This window comes from Exophiala spinifera, assembly GCF_000836115.1.
Source record: "Exophiala spinifera strain CBS 89968 unplaced genomic scaffold supercont1.10, whole genome shotgun sequence".
Classification (NCBI taxonomy): Eukaryota; Fungi; Ascomycota; class Eurotiomycetes; order Chaetothyriales; family Herpotrichiellaceae; genus Exophiala; species Exophiala spinifera.
Genome location: NW_015622522.1, coordinates 439,571 through 457,732, shown reverse-complemented (window position 1 = coordinate 457,732; position 18,162 = coordinate 439,571). Strand labels below are relative to the sequence as shown.

The window sequence follows — 18,162 nt, the reverse complement described above, 5'->3', positions numbered from 1 at the left end:
ACTCAACTCTGTAAAGCACTTACCTCAAGTAAACATGGGCAACCACCAAAGTAACGAAGTTAGTCCAGACGTCTTGAAATCACTCAAGACCCTTGGAAAACAACTTCAGAACTGCGATGATGAAAGCAAGGCTCTAGGGAATCTCGTACGGAATTTCACACGGGCTCCTTCTACGCTGCTGGAAGCCCAACCAAAACTTCTGAAAGTACTTGAACCGATACGCCAAAGGCAAGCCTCAGACGAGGATATTGAAAAGTTTTTGACAACAATAAAACATAATCAGAACCCTCTCTCTTCGGACCAAGTCAAGCAAGTCGCGCCCAAGCTACGAAAATGGAGACTGGACGATGAATCAACAACGTCAAGACTCTCGGACGCTTCCCGGTGGATTGAGGACCCTTCTTATTTTTGGGGCGCAGCGCGTGATGCCCGTCCCGCGACCAGCGCAGAAGTTGTTCAAAAGTGCCTGCAGTATGAGAAAGACTACCTCCAGAATGACACAACACTGCTAAAACTACGTCGTCGAGTGATGAGGGAGATTATCTGTCTATTTACGACGTGTGAAAAGATCCGCACCGAGGGCAATAAAGGGGGGGTCAAACTTGTCACGGATGAGATTGCCACCAAAAAAAAGATTGATGATGCAGACAAGAAACAAAGACAATTGCTACATAGTGAAGTGAGGAAACGCACTGTTGCAGGACGCAGATGGCTCCGACTAGGTCGCGGAGTTTCACTCGGGGTTCATCAAAATGCTACCTCGTAAGTGATATGTCGCTTAAGTTGGGATTCTGATCATAGCTTACCGGCACCCAGTTTCGAGAGAAGTCCTCTAAGCGAAGTCGAAATTGATGCTGCTCGACAGTACTGTGGACAACTTCCTGTATTCGCGAACAATACTCTTTCGACTGCTTGGTTCGCCATCGTTAAATGGTTCGTTCAGGGTGAGTGCTTCAAGTTGTCACATTACTAACAACACTAATGTCATCCCCTAGATTTGTACGAAACGGCTGTACGCGACGAAGTTTTTCTGTACGTTGAAAAGGACAACAGTTATGACAAACAACCCAACATCAGAAAGAACATCAAAAAGAAGGACCCAGCGGCAGGAACAACGACTGCCTCCAACACCCCCGAGCCAATCGACGACACTGACCCCAATACCTGTGAACAAAGCGACGACACTACCTCCAATATCTCTGAACAAAGCGACGATACTGCCTCTGAAACCTCTGAACAATGCGACGACACTGCCTTCAGTACCCCTGAACAAAGCATCGATGTTTATGAAATCTATCATACACCATCAACTGGGCATGATTATCACCAGCCCAAGCGTCGTCGCCTGGATGGCGTGGCGCCTGTTGCAATCGACGAACAGATTCCCGATACGCATTCGGGTCTCAGGCTCATCCAACCTCACTCGGACAATTCGACAGATCTCAACAACTTCGAGAAAAACACAATCTCGGAGACACGGTCAGCGCAACACCCGTCGAATACACACCACGAGTGCTCTCCCTCAGGCGTCAACTCGAACGAGAGCAACAAGACTCCAGACGTGCACATGGACGGAGTCACTATGGAGGTCATTGAAGATCACAGACCCCATGCTGGCAAAGGAGATGAAATTTGGCCGGCTGCGCAGGACCTCGTGACTAATGAGTTCTGCCCCGGGAACGACGTACCCAGGATGCCCATGGACTTTGCATCTGAACAGGGAAGCTTGGACATACATTTGGATCAAAACGGTAACACGGCATCTTCCAATATCCCTCCTGATCAATTTACAAGCAACATGACGGAGGTATCTGTCGACAATACGACCCTACCTGAGCGACCAAATGGACTCCCTTGTCGAGTGGGCGAGGAAGCGCCTCGAAATAAAAATCCACCTTCAACAGAGGTAGTTGAGTCTTCTAACATTCATAGTCGAGAGGCCGAGGCCAGGGAGCAGATTGCCGGTTTGTCGTTCCTCATCTTCCAACATTAACCACTAACACAAGACAGGGACATCATGGACCTCCTCAAACAAGACAACTACTAATGGATGCGAAGACAGCGATTCTGAGTCTGGAGAGGAGCCACATAAACGGCGTCGTGTGGGTAGTGTCAGCACGGACACCACCGCGGAAGGTGATCGTGTCAACCTTGGAATGAGTCTTGCTCACGCCCAGAAGCCCAGTGAAGACTATGCAGACAAGTTTACCACCGACGAAGTTGCCGCCGACAACTTCACTCCACAAATGGAGATACATCCCCGCTCTGATGTCGTAGAGGTCGTCGACGCTCTCAGAACGCTTGCGGCCCTTGCCCCCATTCCACTCACTGACTGTGAGGAAAGATCCTTGGGAGATCATGTTGGCGAACAAGATGAACTTGGGCCAACTGCGCAGGCGCTCATGAGTGCTGATAGGCGCTCCTCCGCTGAAGGTGAAGAGGTCGACCTCGGAATATTTCCTGACGCCCTGATTCTCGGTGACGGCGCCCCATATCAGTCTACGGACTTCGGTCGGTGGCTAGATTACCTTGAAAAGAACAACGTTGAAGATGTGCACCTCGATAACGAAGAATTTTGCGTCCCAGAGTCTGAACACGACATTCAAGATTTAGACATTGATAACTGGCTCAATCTGGGGGATGGGTTTCCAAATCCGCATTGGTAGGCATGGTACTATAATTGCATTCTTCAGCCACATCATAATCAAGCAGATCAGGATATCACAGCAGCCTCAGTCGGTTCTTTTCTGCATGGACTTTGCTCCTCCCTCTTGCGCTCAATTTTGTAGGGTATGAATCGTGAGGCGATCCCTCCAGCCCTGACTTGAAGACCTTCCTTCCCTCCCTCGAGAGCGAGAATCTCACCCACCTTACAAGTGAAAGGGCTACGACTGGGAGGATCGTCATGCGACTTCAAAATTGCAACTTGCCGTTCCTCGTTGAGCTTGTTGGTGAGGGCTTGATCAGTTATTTTTCTGGATGCAGGTGTTTTTCCCCCCTCAGTGATTGTCTGGTCGGCATCGGGATGATGTGCTATCTGAGGATCGCGAATGATTATCATCACGCAGACTTGATCCGCAAGAATGTAGAACGATTTCGAGGCAAAAGTCCAGCTCTCCGGGCCTTCCTTCCGAGAAAGTGATAATCCCTTTTTTCCATAATAAGCGAGAATAATGGGATGCTAATGGCTATCAGTGGTGATAAAAGGTTTGTGGACAGGATTTCAGCCTACGTAGAATTTATTGTACAGCTCGACCAGCCTCTGGGCGTGTTCGTTGGGTTCTTGTGCGCTTGGGAGATGTCGCCAGATCCCTTCTGATGCTGGTTCTGGGATGAATTCTTCCGCGGGCAGAGTGACTCGGGCCGCGACATCGCGAAACTCTCTGTCGGTGGGAATGGTGAGCATGTTTGCTCTGCGAGGGCTCCAAATAGAGAACCTGAACGTAATAACGTCCCTGAGGCTTGCTATATATGCTTTTCAACAACGAGTATTTTGAAAGCGGGCATCCAATGCGACATCAATAATTACCCAGGCCACGTAGAACACTGATATGATGGGCAGAAACTGACACATCATCATGCATGGCGAGTTTCCAATCACGAGATTGTGCGAAAGGAGCGACAAAAAGCGGATCTCATTAACCTATCTGGGACATAATATCTCGCCGTTGTAGTGACGTAAGCACCGATGACAGCCTGTCTTGGTTCCTTGCTGCGTGTATTGAACCAATGTGGAGAGAATTCACTATGCATCAGCTCAATCACCGCACCACGATGTATCTGTTGAGCACTATGTTCAGCGCACCACCGTACACAAACTGACAGTCACCTCTCACCGCAGGAAGGATCCGGGTTCAGGATTCGCGCTCTGGAGCCGGTTCCCTAACGGTGTCTCCGTTGTTCGCAACTGGACGATTAAGTTGATTCCAAACAGCATCCGGGGTAAACCTCAAGTACTGAATCTCTTCTTTTTCAGGGAGAGAAGGATTTTGAGGTGAAGTCTGGGGAGCGCCATTGGTCGTGGCCGGGTTTTGTGGCGTCGCATCTGAACTGGCAGGTCCGTTGCGAGGTTCGGACAACTTCTCTGGCATGTTGACTTGGTAACCAATGTTAGAAGCAGGAGGGTTTTTGATTGCAGAAGTCTGAAGTCAGGGTTTTGGAATTGTTCTTTGAAGGCAGTTTGGGCGAAGCTTCAACCTAGTCTCAGCGGAGGCGCGCGTTCTTATACCTGGAGATGGGCACGGGAATTTACAGAGAATCGTCTCTGTGGTGCTCATCATCGATCAGGATACGCGGGCAACTCGGCTTCAGGGGTTCTGACCAACGACCGCCATGGTCCTCTGCATTGTTGTCCGCTTTCGCTAGTGAAGCTCGCTTCCCGCTCGAGGTTTCGGCTACATTTGCGCGTCGATCAAGATTGCAGGTATCTCAGAACGACCTGCAGAGGCCCTTGTCGAAGACTATCGACGCAACATCCTCGCAACCCGCTCGTCAAGCTGCAGGATTATGTCAAAAAGAGAAGTGGCAGACCGGTATGCGACCTATATTGACGGGTCGTAGTGTGCTTGGAAGCGCAGACTTGAGACATGGCTGTCTCGATAATGCATTGAGGGTGCTTGCTAGCGACTCTTGAGGCGCAAAGTACTTCAAGGGTATGCATGTCTTGCCCCATATCACAGGACGAATGTACCTTCTGTGGAAGACGCCCTCGCGTCCTCGTCGATGAAAGCTAATCATAGACGCTAGCCTCATGCTCTACCTAAGTGAATTATACCTATCAACGGAGGTAGCATATCCTCGAAAGCCCCTCTTATGCGACAAGGGCCACTGCACGTTCCTGGCCGCCCCCTGGCCAACGATACGAATTGAAGTATCGAAATGGATACAACGACTGGCCATGGCGGGGCCAAGTCAGCGCGACGGGCGTGAGTTGCAAACTATGTCAGCTTTTGATTGTACGCCTTAGCGACGCTTATGCTTGAAATATTGAGATACTCTACTTTCTCCTTTCTGGCGGGTATATTGTGTACACTGCAAGAGATTTTGTGCACGGCCGGAAGCCGTCGTGATGCATGTTCACGGTATGGATGTATCTCTTTTAGGAGATTCGATACATACACATGGATGTGTAATTATTCATAGCGTTCAAACTCGCGGGAATCCTGATAAACTGCCACAATGAGGCGCCTACATTACACGTCGTGAAGCCCGGGTGCTATTCCGGATTAGGCCAATCGAGGTTTACGTCCGATGCGCCAAGCTTTCTTTCGGCCGAACAAACCCCCATTGAGCAAAACCCCATTCAAATCCTAAATGGAAAGCTATCCTGGCATTAATCCACGGTGCCGAGATATTACAAAACCACATCGCAAAACCACATTGCAAAACCACATTAAATGACCCAGTCGTGTTTCTGCACCTAATAAAGCGAAATGACGTTGAAGCTGGGCATGGCATGCGTTCCTCCGAGTGACGAGCCCAGTTCCGACACTGGACATTGGTGCCCAACGTGTCATTAACTGCTCGTCAGGTGGTCCTTCCTGCAAACAAAATTTCCTGGCTTAACGCACTCCCCATCAACTTCAACCATCACGATTCCAGATTTATGGTGAACGTGGCTCTTGGAAGACTGCGCATTCCCATATCTGTCGTAAATCTCGCTTCGGCAGATTTTGAAGTGCCTGTTGCCTCAATCTACTCTACACACAATCTAAGCTTCTACGACAACACTCTGCCAGCCTTTCCCGCGACGATCGCTCTACCTTGCCTATCAATTCGAGTCTAAATACGCAGTCCGACTGGATATTTCCATGGTGAGTATCTAATGTAATTGGATGGCATATCTAACTCTCCCGCAGGGCTCCATAAACTTCACCGAAGAAGACCTCGACCCAAAAACGATAGACTTCGATCGAAATGGCATTGATACTCCTCACCTCGCTCACGGGTCAGGTCAAACAGTATATTGGCGGGTTTGCGAGCAGGTCGACCTCGTCCATAAAGTTAGAGGGGAGCTCAAAACAATACGAACCATAAAAAAGGAAACTGGGAAAGGAGTGCTTCCAACAGGGTTGAAACTGAAGTTTCTGGGCCCTGGTGGGAAGGTAGTGGAGAAATGACATTGAGCGTCACATTTTCTGAGATTCTGTCCCTTCAAACAGTGTACATTTTACCAAATACCCTTCGGCTTCCCCCATGTTGATAGTGAGAATTCCATCTTCTTGAGGATCGCAGGAGATTCGCATAGTTACGAATCTTGTGATACGAATTCCCTGTTTCAATTCTTTCTTGCGCGCGGGACTTACTTTGATAAAATTGCCCATATCTGAACCAAGGAGCTTTGAAATGGCCGCGTCCGGAGCCCCCGATATAACCAACTCTGGTTGAGGCGTTAATCTTCTCCCGTTTTCTTCAATGATAACTCGATATCCATCCTCGGATTCTACATGTACACCGAACAGCTCCATTGCAACATGTTGGATCTTACTCGAAAGAATTACCAGGCTCATACAAACCATACCAAGAGTATAAGGGAATACCATCTCAACTTTGGCTTGATCACCATCTTTCTTCACCGTGCTGCACATATACTCTGGGAAAAGGTTCGGTAAAAGTTGGGCGGGTGGGTCTGACACTGTCTGTTGCTTGAAAGATCGTGACGGTACAGGCAGATCGTTCGATATTTCCCTCGTAGCCGTAGTCGATTCCACGTTCATCTCTACCGTCATGGCATCGTTATGATTAGGGGATACCGATGCTTCAGATTGTGGCATCTGTTCGAGCGTTAAGTCCAACTGTATTTCGCCTGGTATTGACTTCGGAGATTCCGCTGATCCTGATAAATGGTCATGGTAAATATACGAGATGAACAAATTTCTGCACAACTCACTATTCTCTTGCCGTTTCAAAAGTCGGTCAATTGCAGCCGAGACAGTCTCGTGAGCCTGAGTATTGATGATATGAGTTGCCACCTCTTTTTTGGACTCAACCGAAAGCTTTTGAAGAGTATCAATAGCCCTGAGTTTCTCCGCCCGGCCGATATAGTGATTCGAACTGCCTTGCCCAGCAAGAAAATAGGATATCCAAGCCTTAAACCCAGTGTCGAGTAGAATTCGTTCAGTATCTTCTTTTGGTAGGCCTTGTGCTCTTTGTAGAGCTTTATCAAACCCATACGGGGTTTTCCTCCTCGTCCACTCTTCGGTAAGGGGCTTCGCAAAAATTGAGGCGATCTCTGAAACGTCTTGATCTGACATGCAAGCTGCGAGGTATCAACGCTGGAGAGAGTATTGCAATGTGGTTGTCATCAGAAGTCTCGGAAGTGAAGAGCTTTGGGAAAGAGGATGGGACTTTGCTCGAAGAGGATGGGGCTTTACTTGACGATGGGGTTTTGCTGAGGGAGGGGTCGTCCTTGCTGCTGGGCTCGGGCACATGCTTTCGGCAAGTACTACCCCTCTTGGTCTCAATCCCACATCGATTTACACCTCCAATTAGACGTCTTCATCGAACCGTCATTCTGCCGGACCTCGATTGTGAACCTGATGACGTGATCGCGCACTATTGGCTGAAATGGTTGTTTACCCCAAGTCAGGTCTGGTGCGCTGGCTTGAGCAGAGTCTAGCTTTGCTCGCAGAAGGACCCTGCCTCATTCGCAAGTGCATAGGACGATGCATGTTCCTATGGCAGCAAAGAGGAGAGCACTGCAGCTTCTTCGTTATATAGGCCTTCTCCTTGCAGCCCATTCTTGACAAAACTTACCACGGTAGAAATGAACGGCTTGTTATACAATCGCCTTATTATTTACGTAGCGTTATACTCGAAATGGTAAGCGATTGTCTCAATCCGGTGCTTGGCTGCTTGCTAATCGAGACAGAGTCTTTCAAGTAACTAGATTCAGACTACCATCAAGAGGAATGGCCGACCGACGCTCAGACTCCTACGATGGCGTCCCTGAAGAGGCAAACATCGCTGTCAGAGTCCCGCCTAAAGCCTTCAAACAACTTTCTTCGTCTTCGGATGCCGTCAAGGCAAAGAGAAATCAGAAGGGTCTGAAGTCCCTCGAAAAGGCGGCTCGAAAGGCCGGAGAAGCAGCAAGGAATGAAGGAACTGCTCAGAACCAAGGTGATTCTCAAGGGGGAACATGAAAATGAAACTACCTCAACAGAGAAGTTCCACTTTGTCCTCAAAGGCTTGACGGAGCTGCTTATCATATTTCTCTTTATCCGCTAGTTTCTTATTAATGAATGGAGTCGTCGCAATGGTCCAATATTCCATCATAATCGTGTAAAAGTCAGCGTTGTCTTCGTGCCCTTTGGCGAGTATCGGCTGGATATGATCGTAGAATACTCGAACAAGACCCGTTGGACTGCGAAGAGCCAACGTGTACCAAAAGGTTCCCATTTCCCATGCTTGTTTCATGATAACGGAAAGTCTGTGTCGGGGTTGAACGGAAAGCCCCTGCTCAGTTTGATTTAGAACATCTAGGAACTCGCGACGAACGGGGTCGTATATCTTCTCATCCATCTGGTCAATTGCCTGATTCGCTAGCCAGCGAGGAGGATGAATCATCTCGATAGGACAAGAGAAAGCCCATTCAAGGTCAATAAGATATGTGATGTTCCAATTTTCATCAACAAAAATGTTGCTCTGATGTAGGTCGGTCAGGCTCAAAACAAAAGGTCCATGGCGAAGGTCGCGCCGTAGAAATAGTGATGAGGTAGCTTTCATAGCGGCCAAAGCTGATATCTGGTAGATACAATCTGCAGTATCGCTAACACCATTTGGTTGATGGCGCAGCCGGCTATCGTGTAGACAATTTATCGTATCTATCACATAAGAGTCCGTGGAAGTGTAGGTTAGATGACGAGGAATATCAACGGGAATATGCTCATTCTCCAGCTGATGCATTGTTAGCGACAGTGGCCTATTAGCCAGATGTAAGAATCCGTCATCGTTCACGGTGAAGGAGCCAATGCGCGGAAGTGGTACTTGAGCGATATTCAAGAGAATCCGGGACAAGTTTTGAAACAGGTTCCTGCGTAACTCCTTCTCTTGATACCTCTCATTCCAGGTGCATGACAGCATTTGACCCTCATGTTTTTCAATATAGTCGATCAGAAGATAGCCAGAGCCCAAAGAGTTCAAGGTTGCTTTTCCGCGACGAATGTATCTCGAAGGGACGGGGAGTTTCAGCCAACTAAGCAGTCGGCGATAGAAATGGTGTGCCACTCGGAGAGGGAGAGGTAAGTTCTCAATGGCGGTAAACTGATTTGAGGTTAGCAAGGTTCTAAAACCCGAGTATGATTGAATTCCTCTTACTCTCTGGCCTGTCGAAAGTCCGAACCCATAGAGGCGCGGGATTGGGATGGATCGACAGTTTTGCTGAAGCCAAATGTAGGTGCCAGCTTCGCAACGAAGCTTTTCGTCTGCATTTTCTGCGCCGCCCACCTTATACGGTAGAGGAAATCGAATAATAACCCTTTTTGGTGGTTGTCCTTTCCAGCTAGAAATGGAGACCGGAATACACAGATTAAAGCTGCCATAAATCCACTCTTCAGGTTCTGCCACTTCGCATTGTTGGACGTTCAATCCAAGATGATGCGCAGTTATTATATTGATAACAGTCCTATGTCGGTACAGGTGATTAAAGAAATTGCATCGTCGATCCCATATCGTAAGTCTATGCAAAACGTTCGATTGGTCGTCCTTCACGTCCGCATATGAGATTTCCTTGTCGGAGAGTTGAAGTTTTGCCGGCATAACATCACTTGTTATTGCGTTGACAGGCGGAGTAAGAAGAAATTACAATGAGATTGGCATAGACAATAGAAGGTAAAAAAAAACTCTGCGCGAAAGTTCAGACAGAAGTTTGATTCCTCAATTGTCCTTTGGTAGAAGGCGGCTGTTGGTATGTTGGTCCTCGTTCCCCTTGTTCTCGACGAGTCTGAGAAGGAGGCTGGGAAAACTTCGGCCTTCGGTGGCTGGGTGAGAAACAAATCTCAGGGGAGATTGACGTCACCAGATATATAGGACGAAAGATTTTCCGCGTTAATCAAGCTGGCACCTACGATTAACCCGGGCGCTTCCCACCCTCGGATGTCGGAGAATAGCGCTTCGCCAGCCCTGTAAGCGTAGACTCCGCGACGCTGCTTTTGCCCACTAGTCACGGGATAGACTCAGAGCCAATCGTCGCCGTTGTCGCTGGTCCCCACCGGGGTGGGCATCAACATCACACCGCCCGCGCCCAGCCGCCCACGACTGGTGAGACACTGGTGGTCGCTTACCCAGCTCGCCTCGCTTGGCGCGAGCCAGGGGTGAGCACAGAGCGGCATCACCCTAGGCCGGAAGCAGGGTGAGGCGCGAGCATGTTTTTGCTCATGTTGGCAGATTTTCGACTTTGGCCGAGGAACTTGCAAACAGAAGTCACGGACTCCATCCAATTGCGGCGAGGCCAAGGGCTTTAAGCGACCCTCAAGGATATCCCTAACAGAGGCATGAGCTCAATGTCAAGGTCGTAATAACTGGAAGTTCCGGCTACATTGGCCAAAACATTCTTTCGCAGTGTCTTTTGTCTCAATATTGTAATGTTAAAACGACTCCAGAAAAGAAAGAATGAATTGAATCGTCCTCCCACTACTTCCGGTAATTGTCCTACAGGAATACAGTATCTTGAGTGCGGACAAAGGCTTGACCAATAAGACATGCCTATCTGTGATGCGCTGTTAGTTTTGTATCACAATTCATATGCGAGATGTTCACCCTCAGCTCGCAGACCTATAGATCAATTCAACCATTGCTGACTCACTGTCCCCCTTTATGTCATTGAGATGATATCTTGTCTACGCTTTCACTGCCAGCCAAACTGCAGCCCCTTCAGTGTTGCAACGCCAATTATAACATTACAAAGACGCAGGAAACTTACTAGTCTTCCATACATGCTAGGAAAACATCAGTCTTGAAACCAAGGGTGTTCTAGAAGTTTTGCAGCTGACGGTCTCTGTGACGGATCGTACTGAAGTATGCCTCGGATAAGAGATGTGATCACGCTTGCTTCTGTCCCATCCATGTTCTCGGGCTTGTTCTTCTCGAATAAGAGCTCCAGAGGCTCGTCGATATATGGTTCTTGCTGATAACCAGCATTCTGGCCGGCGTTCGGATCCAACCTCTCCCGATTAGGACCAAAATATTGGTTGGCGCGTGGCCACTTATGTTTGAGCCAGGCCTCCGGCAATGGTCCCAAGATATCGTTCATCTGCAACAGATGATCATCGTCACCACTCTCTTCTTCGTTCGGACCAAGCTTAGGAACACAAAACAGCGTGTCTCCGGTCAGAAATTCGTAAACAAGGCATCCGAAGCTCCAGATATCAATGCTTGAATTGACTACTCCTCCCAATATGAGTTCCGGAGCTCTGAGAGCGTCAGGTGTGACTACTGCTTTGGGAGGGGTTTGAGTCAAGAACGCTGCACAGATATTAGAACGATGACGTTGAATATCGGATTGAAAAACACCTTACCGGAACCAAAATCTGAGATCTTCCACAACATCCTGGAGTCGATAGGCGTATATCTTAGAAGTGATTGATCTAGATATAGGCGACGAGGAGCCCATATATCTTCGAGGCCATCAATTCGTTGAAGAGTGAGAGGCTTTGGGTAGTGATCCTGGCCTGACTGATCTTGCTTCAAGTCATCTTCACAGAGAGCATCGATTTCAGAAGTGGCTGGAAGTATATTTCCAGGCTGTAAATCCGCGTGAACGATGTCGTTCTTGTGCAGAAAGGCCAGTCCAATCAATGTATGCTTCAAAATAATTCTCGCCATATATTTTGGATAGCGAATTGTCCGGTCGTATGTCCTGTTCTCGAATGGTATGAGCTCTTCGGCCAAAGAAGCAGCAGTCGGTCCCATGGGCTCAGAGACAAGACAAAGATGGGTCCCATTAGGTCCTTGGTGCTGGAAAATGTCCCGATAAATCAGAATATGCTTGGCCATTGAATCATCAGAGTGGTCTTTGATCCTCTTTATAATGGACAATACGGGTTCGGGCTTGAGAGATGCTCTGGCTTTCATCACTTTCAATGCCACGTAGCGTGCATTTCTATAGTCTGAGTTAGTACGATAAACTCCCTTCAGTTCTATTGGGATGTTACTGACAAATGATCTTTTGCCAGCCAAACGGTTGAAAAAGAACCATAACCCAGCTTCCGTATCACCCTATATTGTCCATCTTTGAAAGAGTCACCCAAATTCACGGGATGAAAGCCACCCGGCCGGTACGCTTCGGCCCATTCAGAGGGATAGTCGGTTTCCAAGAACCGCCTGTCGCTATCAGTCTTCGGCAATTCGAATGAAGGAGTCCGTAGTTGTGATGGCATTATGATAGCATGGGGGAGGAGAAGACAGGATGTAAAAGTGTCCAAAGGATATTTAAAGGTTGAGCTGGATCACAGCTAGGCATAACGTCGCCAAGCCCTCGCCTGAACAAAAGCCCCTTACCGAAACCCGAATAACTCTCCCACAGCTACCGCCCTCTTAGAAGACGAATTTAACATCAGCGGCTACGAAGTTACAATATTCTGCTTCGAACAAGGGTCTGGCGCTGACACTACCCGTAACCCATCAGGGGGATGGCCTCGTAGCGGATGGCCAAGGCCAGCATCCCACATAATCTGTAAACAGAGCGAGCCGCTCGAGTCAGCCAGTGACCGAAGCCCTTGCCACGCGCCTTTGTTTGTGATTATCGTTTCACGGATGCCTTCAGTGGTTGAAGTACTATTCTTGAGGCATGATGAAACACCCATTTTACCAAATGGCGGCAGGGCTAAATCTATCCTACATACAAGTTTTGACCCGACATCTATAAGAACTCTGGTTGCCGGGTCTATCACATCGACTCGCTCAACAATCATATCTTCAATTTCAACTCCCGTGAGATTCAGTCAGATCTCAAGCGTTTCCTCTAGCCGAGTACATCTTCACCTATGGCCCCTCGCAACCCTCCCACGGTAGAATGGCGCAACACACGTGCCTACCGGAGAAATCCTGCAGCTAAGGCATATTTCACCGAGCTCGTCAGAAACTATAGCGATATCCCGAGTGACTGTGTCAAGGTAGTCATCCTGTAAGAGAGAACTGCCATCATGAGCCACTTAATCAGTTCAATGCTGACAGGCAGCAGTATTGGGCCTCACACTAGCAGATCAGATGGGAGGTTGCATTTGACAGTCGAGTACTTTGATAGAAGAAACAAGGCTCGTGACCAGAAAGGCCACATCCCCCTCCCAAGGGACGCACCATATGGAAGGGATACTGGGTGAAGGGTTGATAGCTTGACGTTCGTGTGGCAACTGTTGAACCAACATGGTCGCAATGATTCGATGCATTCGTCTGTCTCGGCACCATTTTTTTTGGAAAGCGTCCTTGGGCGTGCAGAATATTGGCTGTCCGGTCGGAGAGACGTCCCCGAGCCTTTCCTGTATTTATTAGTTGTAACAGCTGGTACAGACGCTCAAGGCAAGTAGACCATACAAGAAATGATATTGGCAGACCGAGATAAGTGTGCTCTTCGAACCTTGCCAGATTAGATGCTGGATTGGTGGCCTCGTCACTGGTTTACCCATAACTCAACGTCGCCGCATTGAGACCCTCCCATTTGATCACAGAAGTAGAAACATGTTGACAGGACTGGATTTGACCTTCTGTGTGCGGTATTAAACGTCGTCGACTCCGCCGTGACCATGTGCGTTCTTTTTCCAATACTGAATCTGCATACTTTGTTCACGGAGAACTGCCTTCTCTCAAATATGCTCCGCCTCGGGTTCTCAGCCGTTCGGAACTTTAATCGAAAATCGCTCTTCTCCTACGTGTTGCGCAGCGCATCCCTATCTTTATGATGACGATTCGCCAAAACCCTGTAGCCGGTACGGTACATCGTTCACGCCGTGTTTTTGAAAGATGTCCCGCCACATAGCTTCAGATAGGAGGTCTTTGAGCTTCCGGGCTTCTGGCATAGGATATCGGGTTGTTTCTGGAAACAGGAGTTGGATCTTGCCGCCTGCGGAGTCCTCTTCCACGCGTCTTACCATCTCTTCAGCAGGAGGTTGAACGCACTCGGATGTTGGCGAAGCCATCGCTCTGTGAGGAAGGTTAATATTGTATAGCAAAATATTCTAGGACTGTGGGAGTTATAGGTAGGAGGAGTTGAATCGTTGAATCAGTGGTCAACTTGCAGTTCTCAAGTTTTCGGAGATGTTGCAAAGCCTGAAAGGAAACTGCGACACGCGGCCGCGTTCTTTTATCGACACAGTTCCCGAGCTAACAATAACGGGGACAATCAGAGAAATCTTGTGTCCTTCCAAGATACTGTAATGGTTGGCGTAATCTCTTAACATGACCTTTCTTGATTAGCATTGGACTACTTAGGTCTCGGCACACTTTCCTCTTTTGACAGGACAGGCCTGGAGTTTAGCCTCGTCACGAAGACGACGTCACCAACAAAGTGAACCGAGTACCCAGATAGGTCCTTCAGAGAACAGAGTCTTTCCAATCCAGATCAACCGGTCTAAGTCATCCTGCCTTGCGACTAGCAGCACTTTCAACCCCGTGAGAGTGAACTTAGTTGAGTATCAGTCAATCCAACTCCAAGTCTTCAACAGTCCTCGTGACCGCTATGCCAGCAGAAAGTGTGATTGACGCACACGCGGTCTTACATGCCTAGTTATATCGAATTTGGAGAGTTGACATGACTTGCATAGTTTTCTCCAAGCTCATTCACTACTTGCTCAATGGCGAAATAATCTCGAACATATGCTATTCACATTGTGTGAGGCAGTGGTCCCAAGATATTCTCTCGACTCGGTCATCGCCCTGCCCACAGGCTGCAGAGCTGACGCTCCTTATTGACGACGTTTCTCGCCATCGTCTTCACAATAGGAAATCTATGTTGAACTGCGGGATCCTACAAGATCGAAGAGACCAATTCATGGTAGATTTACAAGCGTCATGGAAACTACATCAACAGAATCACAGAGGAATACTCATCCGGTGTTGAAAGGTTGGTCAGCTTCGTTGGAAGCGAATTTCTCTCTCACGGCTTCTTCCAATTACAATTGCAGAAACAATCTTGACAATCGCCATGATTCGCGACATACCTTTGACTTTCGAACCTCACGCACTTCAGGATCAAATAGAGAACCTAGGCAATCCATTTTCTCGCGTGTACGCTATAGTCCTCCTCAAAGGGGAACCGACGACAGGGGTTCGCCTGACGAACCTCTGAGAGCCAATAAGGATCCTTTCGGTCGACGACGCAGAACGCGACTTCAAAGAAAAATGTTACCACGACGACGGCCAAGAATAGAGATTGAATATTTTCCAGGAACAATATTCATGTATCGCATTGAAGGCGGAAATAGAGGAATCAGGTAATTTGCAACAATTTTTGGGTCGCTCGCGGCTGCAATTCCCAGGTTCGAAAGCGAATCCAGTCTTCGGTAGCACCAACCCAACCACCTTCGAGGTTGATCTCTTCGAACGGTACCGCACGCTCTCGCCGACCTGAGGCCGTTTTCAGCAGTGCCACCTGGTTGCCGCTGGGACTGCGTCCAAGCACCCGGAATCTGAAACCTTTGCCGGTCCATGATGCGTAGACAGCTGCTGGCGGTCCGGTCGCTGCTGGCACCGTGCCTACAAAGATGTCCGCCAGTTTGACCCGCACATTGTTGATCTTAGCATCTCGATACTCGAATGGATGCAGAACTTGGTTGAAGAATCCTGTCTCATCCTGATAGATACGATTGGTCATGGATTCCTCTCTTCGGATGATTCTCGGTCTGAACCGTGCAAGTGAAGTTGGCTGTTCAGGGAGAGTGCCCATGCGAGGATGCCAACTGCGGCGGCGTGGTCCCAAGAGGATGGGACGTTGGGCGGATTCGCCTCGCCTGCCTTGATGGCTATTGTCATAAAGTCCTGGTGCTCCATTGTCAGAGGACCTGTGGCTCATTCCGGGATGCAGGTTCGCCGTGTCACCAGAGTCCGTGGGGTGATGAGAGTCATGCACTGCAGATGGACCCGCGGTCGCCCTCATTGATGAGGCATGTCCTTCAGAATATTCACGGGTGTGTCGCGGATTATTGTACGGAGAGTATGCCTTGAGATCTGGGAACAATTTTCTTCCACTCTCATTCTTCCATGCACCCGAATCATCTACCATACCATCATCGATCTCTTTCTGCGTAGGGCTGTCACCTTGTCAGTTGAACAGGTCTCACATCGTGAAGGCAGCTTCACTGACCTGCGCCAGCCAGGGACATGATTTCTGGGCCGAAGAGCTTGAGGGTAATATTGGGGATCGGGTTGAAGGACAATTGCGACAGGTTCATGAGCAATCAACGCGCCCGCATTCCAGGTTGATACGCTATATTGACGCCAGAAGTACTTCATTCTCGTGAAGCTAACTCCTCGTGCTTCTTCGGAAAGATTGGACATGTAACCTCGGAGAAGATTGACGTGGTGTTGCCGCGGCCATGGTGGCCTACCGAGAATAACTCTATCATTCTTGCAATAGAACAGGCTTATCTTGTCTGGGTGGAGTGTCCGCGACAGTTCCTTTAGCCGTTTCTCGTAGAGGTCCCACGTCAAGTGTGCGGTTGGGGCGAGTCCAACGAGGTCAAATGGATCAAATGTGATAGCATTCATCCATAAGTCATCCTCCGCCATCTGTATCAGGTCGTCCTCCTCTTCCATATTAGACAGTACGAACGGTCGGTGTCAGGAGTCCAAGCAGCTTGATGACGTTGAGGTCGGGTGCTGGCGGTGGGATTAACAGGAGGACAAGAGATAGGAGAACGGTGAGAGGTCTTTGAGCCATCGTAAAGGAGGGGTAATCGAATAGAATCGAATGGCTAGATGCGATATTGGAGTTGCAACGAAAAGTCATTGCAGAACCAAACCTTTGCGCATGACAAGAGGTACATGCGCACAGCAATAGTACGGACTCTTTATTCCTGACTGATTAGTACTGAAGTCAGATCCTGAACTTACCCCAGGTCCTTGATCGACATCTCCATGGCCTTTGATGCACGAGTCGAGAGGTCGTCGACTTTGATGTGTTTGTCGAAGCAGTGACTTGACTTTTTTTCGCTATGGCAAGAGTGCCAAGCGAACCCCGCTTAACTATTTAGAGTTTAGCGCATACGTTGAGATGTCGCGCATCGACATAGGACCGGGCAATGGTAGAAATATCCCTAGGGACTCTAGTCACGGATGGCTACTAGCTCGCGTAAACCTGCACGTCTCACAGAGTGAACGCCGTCTAGAACAGGTTACGCGAGACACCCGATAACAGGGGTCCTATTAGGCTTCAATGTATCCTGGTCGCCTAAGCTTTGAATTAGCTGCTCACTGAGCGTGGTGCACCTAAATAAAATCACGTGGCGCGTACGGCAGCATCGACATAGCAATCACCCGAAACCTTGCCTCGGTCTCGTTTGATGGAATCTGTGCAATCTTCAGTCCATGTTGGCCTGAAACGGCACCTCCAGTATATACACATCGAAGTAATATACTAGAAGCTTCCTTACGATTTCCAAGCATGCGGAATTATTCCATAAAGCTTTTGTCCATGTCATGATAGTCGGTTGAGCCTCATATCACAACACCAACTAGGTTGACACCGTCACTGGATAATTCGATTCTTAGTTCTGGCATCATGCTAGGTTGTTTGGCGAGAGAGCTGAAGATTTCAGTTGTCAATGTATCAGGATCCAGGAGCAAGCAGAGGGATTGGACGATTTACATTCATCTCGTTCGGCTGTAGTTGTGCTTGCAGCGTACTCCTGCACAGACACGAGGACACGTTCATTTCGTGAGTGTTCGTCTTCGCGAGCTAATGTCACAGGAACTTCCATCGACTCACCCGACATCCTCTGTCGGGTGACTCTGCTCTGTCGGGATCGGTTACAGGATAGTCGGAATCGGGGTCGGGGTCGGAATCGGGATCAACATCCGCCATGGGTGTCCTCCGGACTGCGCGGCTGAATGTTCAATACAGTAACGTAATGCCTAATAGCCCAGCTGTATGATGATACGGAATGGTCCACCTTACCAAATGGTATTAACGACGCGTCCACTGAGGGTTGCGCCCGCTGAGGAAGCTCATCGAGC

The 18,162-nt window shown here is 48.8% G+C and overlaps 7 protein-coding genes across 7 annotated transcripts; 2 read left to right on the top strand and 5 right to left on the bottom strand.

Moving 5' to 3' along the window:
* Positions 1-34: 34 nt before the first annotated feature.
* On the top strand, positions 35-2,666 carry PV08_11841 (uncharacterized protein; the record flags this gene model as incomplete). The annotated part of the gene is made up of 4 exons (XM_016386149.1): positions 35-762; positions 817-944; positions 996-1,964; positions 2,011-2,666. The coding sequence occupies 4 exons, from the start codon at positions 35-37 to the stop codon at positions 2,664-2,666; spliced, it is 2,481 nt and encodes an 826-aa protein (XP_016230281.1).
* Positions 2,667-3,223: 557 nt separating this feature from the next.
* Positions 3,224-3,406, bottom strand: PV08_11840 (uncharacterized protein; the record flags this gene model as incomplete). Its single annotated transcript, XM_016386148.1, has 1 exon — positions 3,224-3,406. One exon carries the CDS (start codon positions 3,404-3,406, stop codon positions 3,224-3,226), a length of 183 nt encoding a protein of 60 aa, XP_016230280.1.
* A 2,722-nt stretch (positions 3,407-6,128) lies between these two features.
* On the bottom strand, positions 6,129-7,253 carry PV08_11839 (uncharacterized protein; the record flags this gene model as incomplete). Its single annotated transcript, XM_016386147.1, has 2 exons — positions 6,129-6,835; positions 6,890-7,253. 2 exons carry the CDS (start codon positions 7,251-7,253, stop codon positions 6,129-6,131), a joined length of 1,071 nt encoding a protein of 356 aa, XP_016230279.1.
* A 657-nt stretch (positions 7,254-7,910) lies between these two features.
* Positions 7,911-8,141, top strand: PV08_11838 (uncharacterized protein; the record flags this gene model as incomplete). Its single annotated transcript, XM_016386146.1, has 1 exon — positions 7,911-8,141. The coding sequence occupies one exon, from the start codon at positions 7,911-7,913 to the stop codon at positions 8,139-8,141; it is 231 nt and encodes a 76-aa protein (XP_016230278.1).
* A 13-nt stretch (positions 8,142-8,154) lies between these two features.
* Positions 8,155-8,904, bottom strand: PV08_11837 (uncharacterized protein; the record flags this gene model as incomplete). The annotated part of the gene is made up of 1 exon (XM_016386145.1): positions 8,155-8,904. The coding sequence occupies one exon, from the start codon at positions 8,902-8,904 to the stop codon at positions 8,155-8,157; it is 750 nt and encodes a 249-aa protein (XP_016230277.1).
* A 2,041-nt stretch (positions 8,905-10,945) lies between these two features.
* Positions 10,946-12,374, bottom strand: PV08_11836 (uncharacterized protein; the record flags this gene model as incomplete). Its single annotated transcript, XM_016386144.1, has 3 exons — positions 10,946-11,460; positions 11,514-12,097; positions 12,154-12,374. 3 exons carry the CDS (start codon positions 12,372-12,374, stop codon positions 10,946-10,948), a joined length of 1,320 nt encoding a protein of 439 aa, XP_016230276.1.
* A 3,044-nt stretch (positions 12,375-15,418) lies between these two features.
* Positions 15,419-16,743, bottom strand: PV08_11835 (uncharacterized protein; the record flags this gene model as incomplete). Its single annotated transcript, XM_016386143.1, has 2 exons — positions 15,419-16,238; positions 16,292-16,743. The coding sequence occupies 2 exons, from the start codon at positions 16,741-16,743 to the stop codon at positions 15,419-15,421; spliced, it is 1,272 nt and encodes a 423-aa protein (XP_016230275.1).
* Between the last annotated feature and the right edge of the window lie 1,419 nt (positions 16,744-18,162).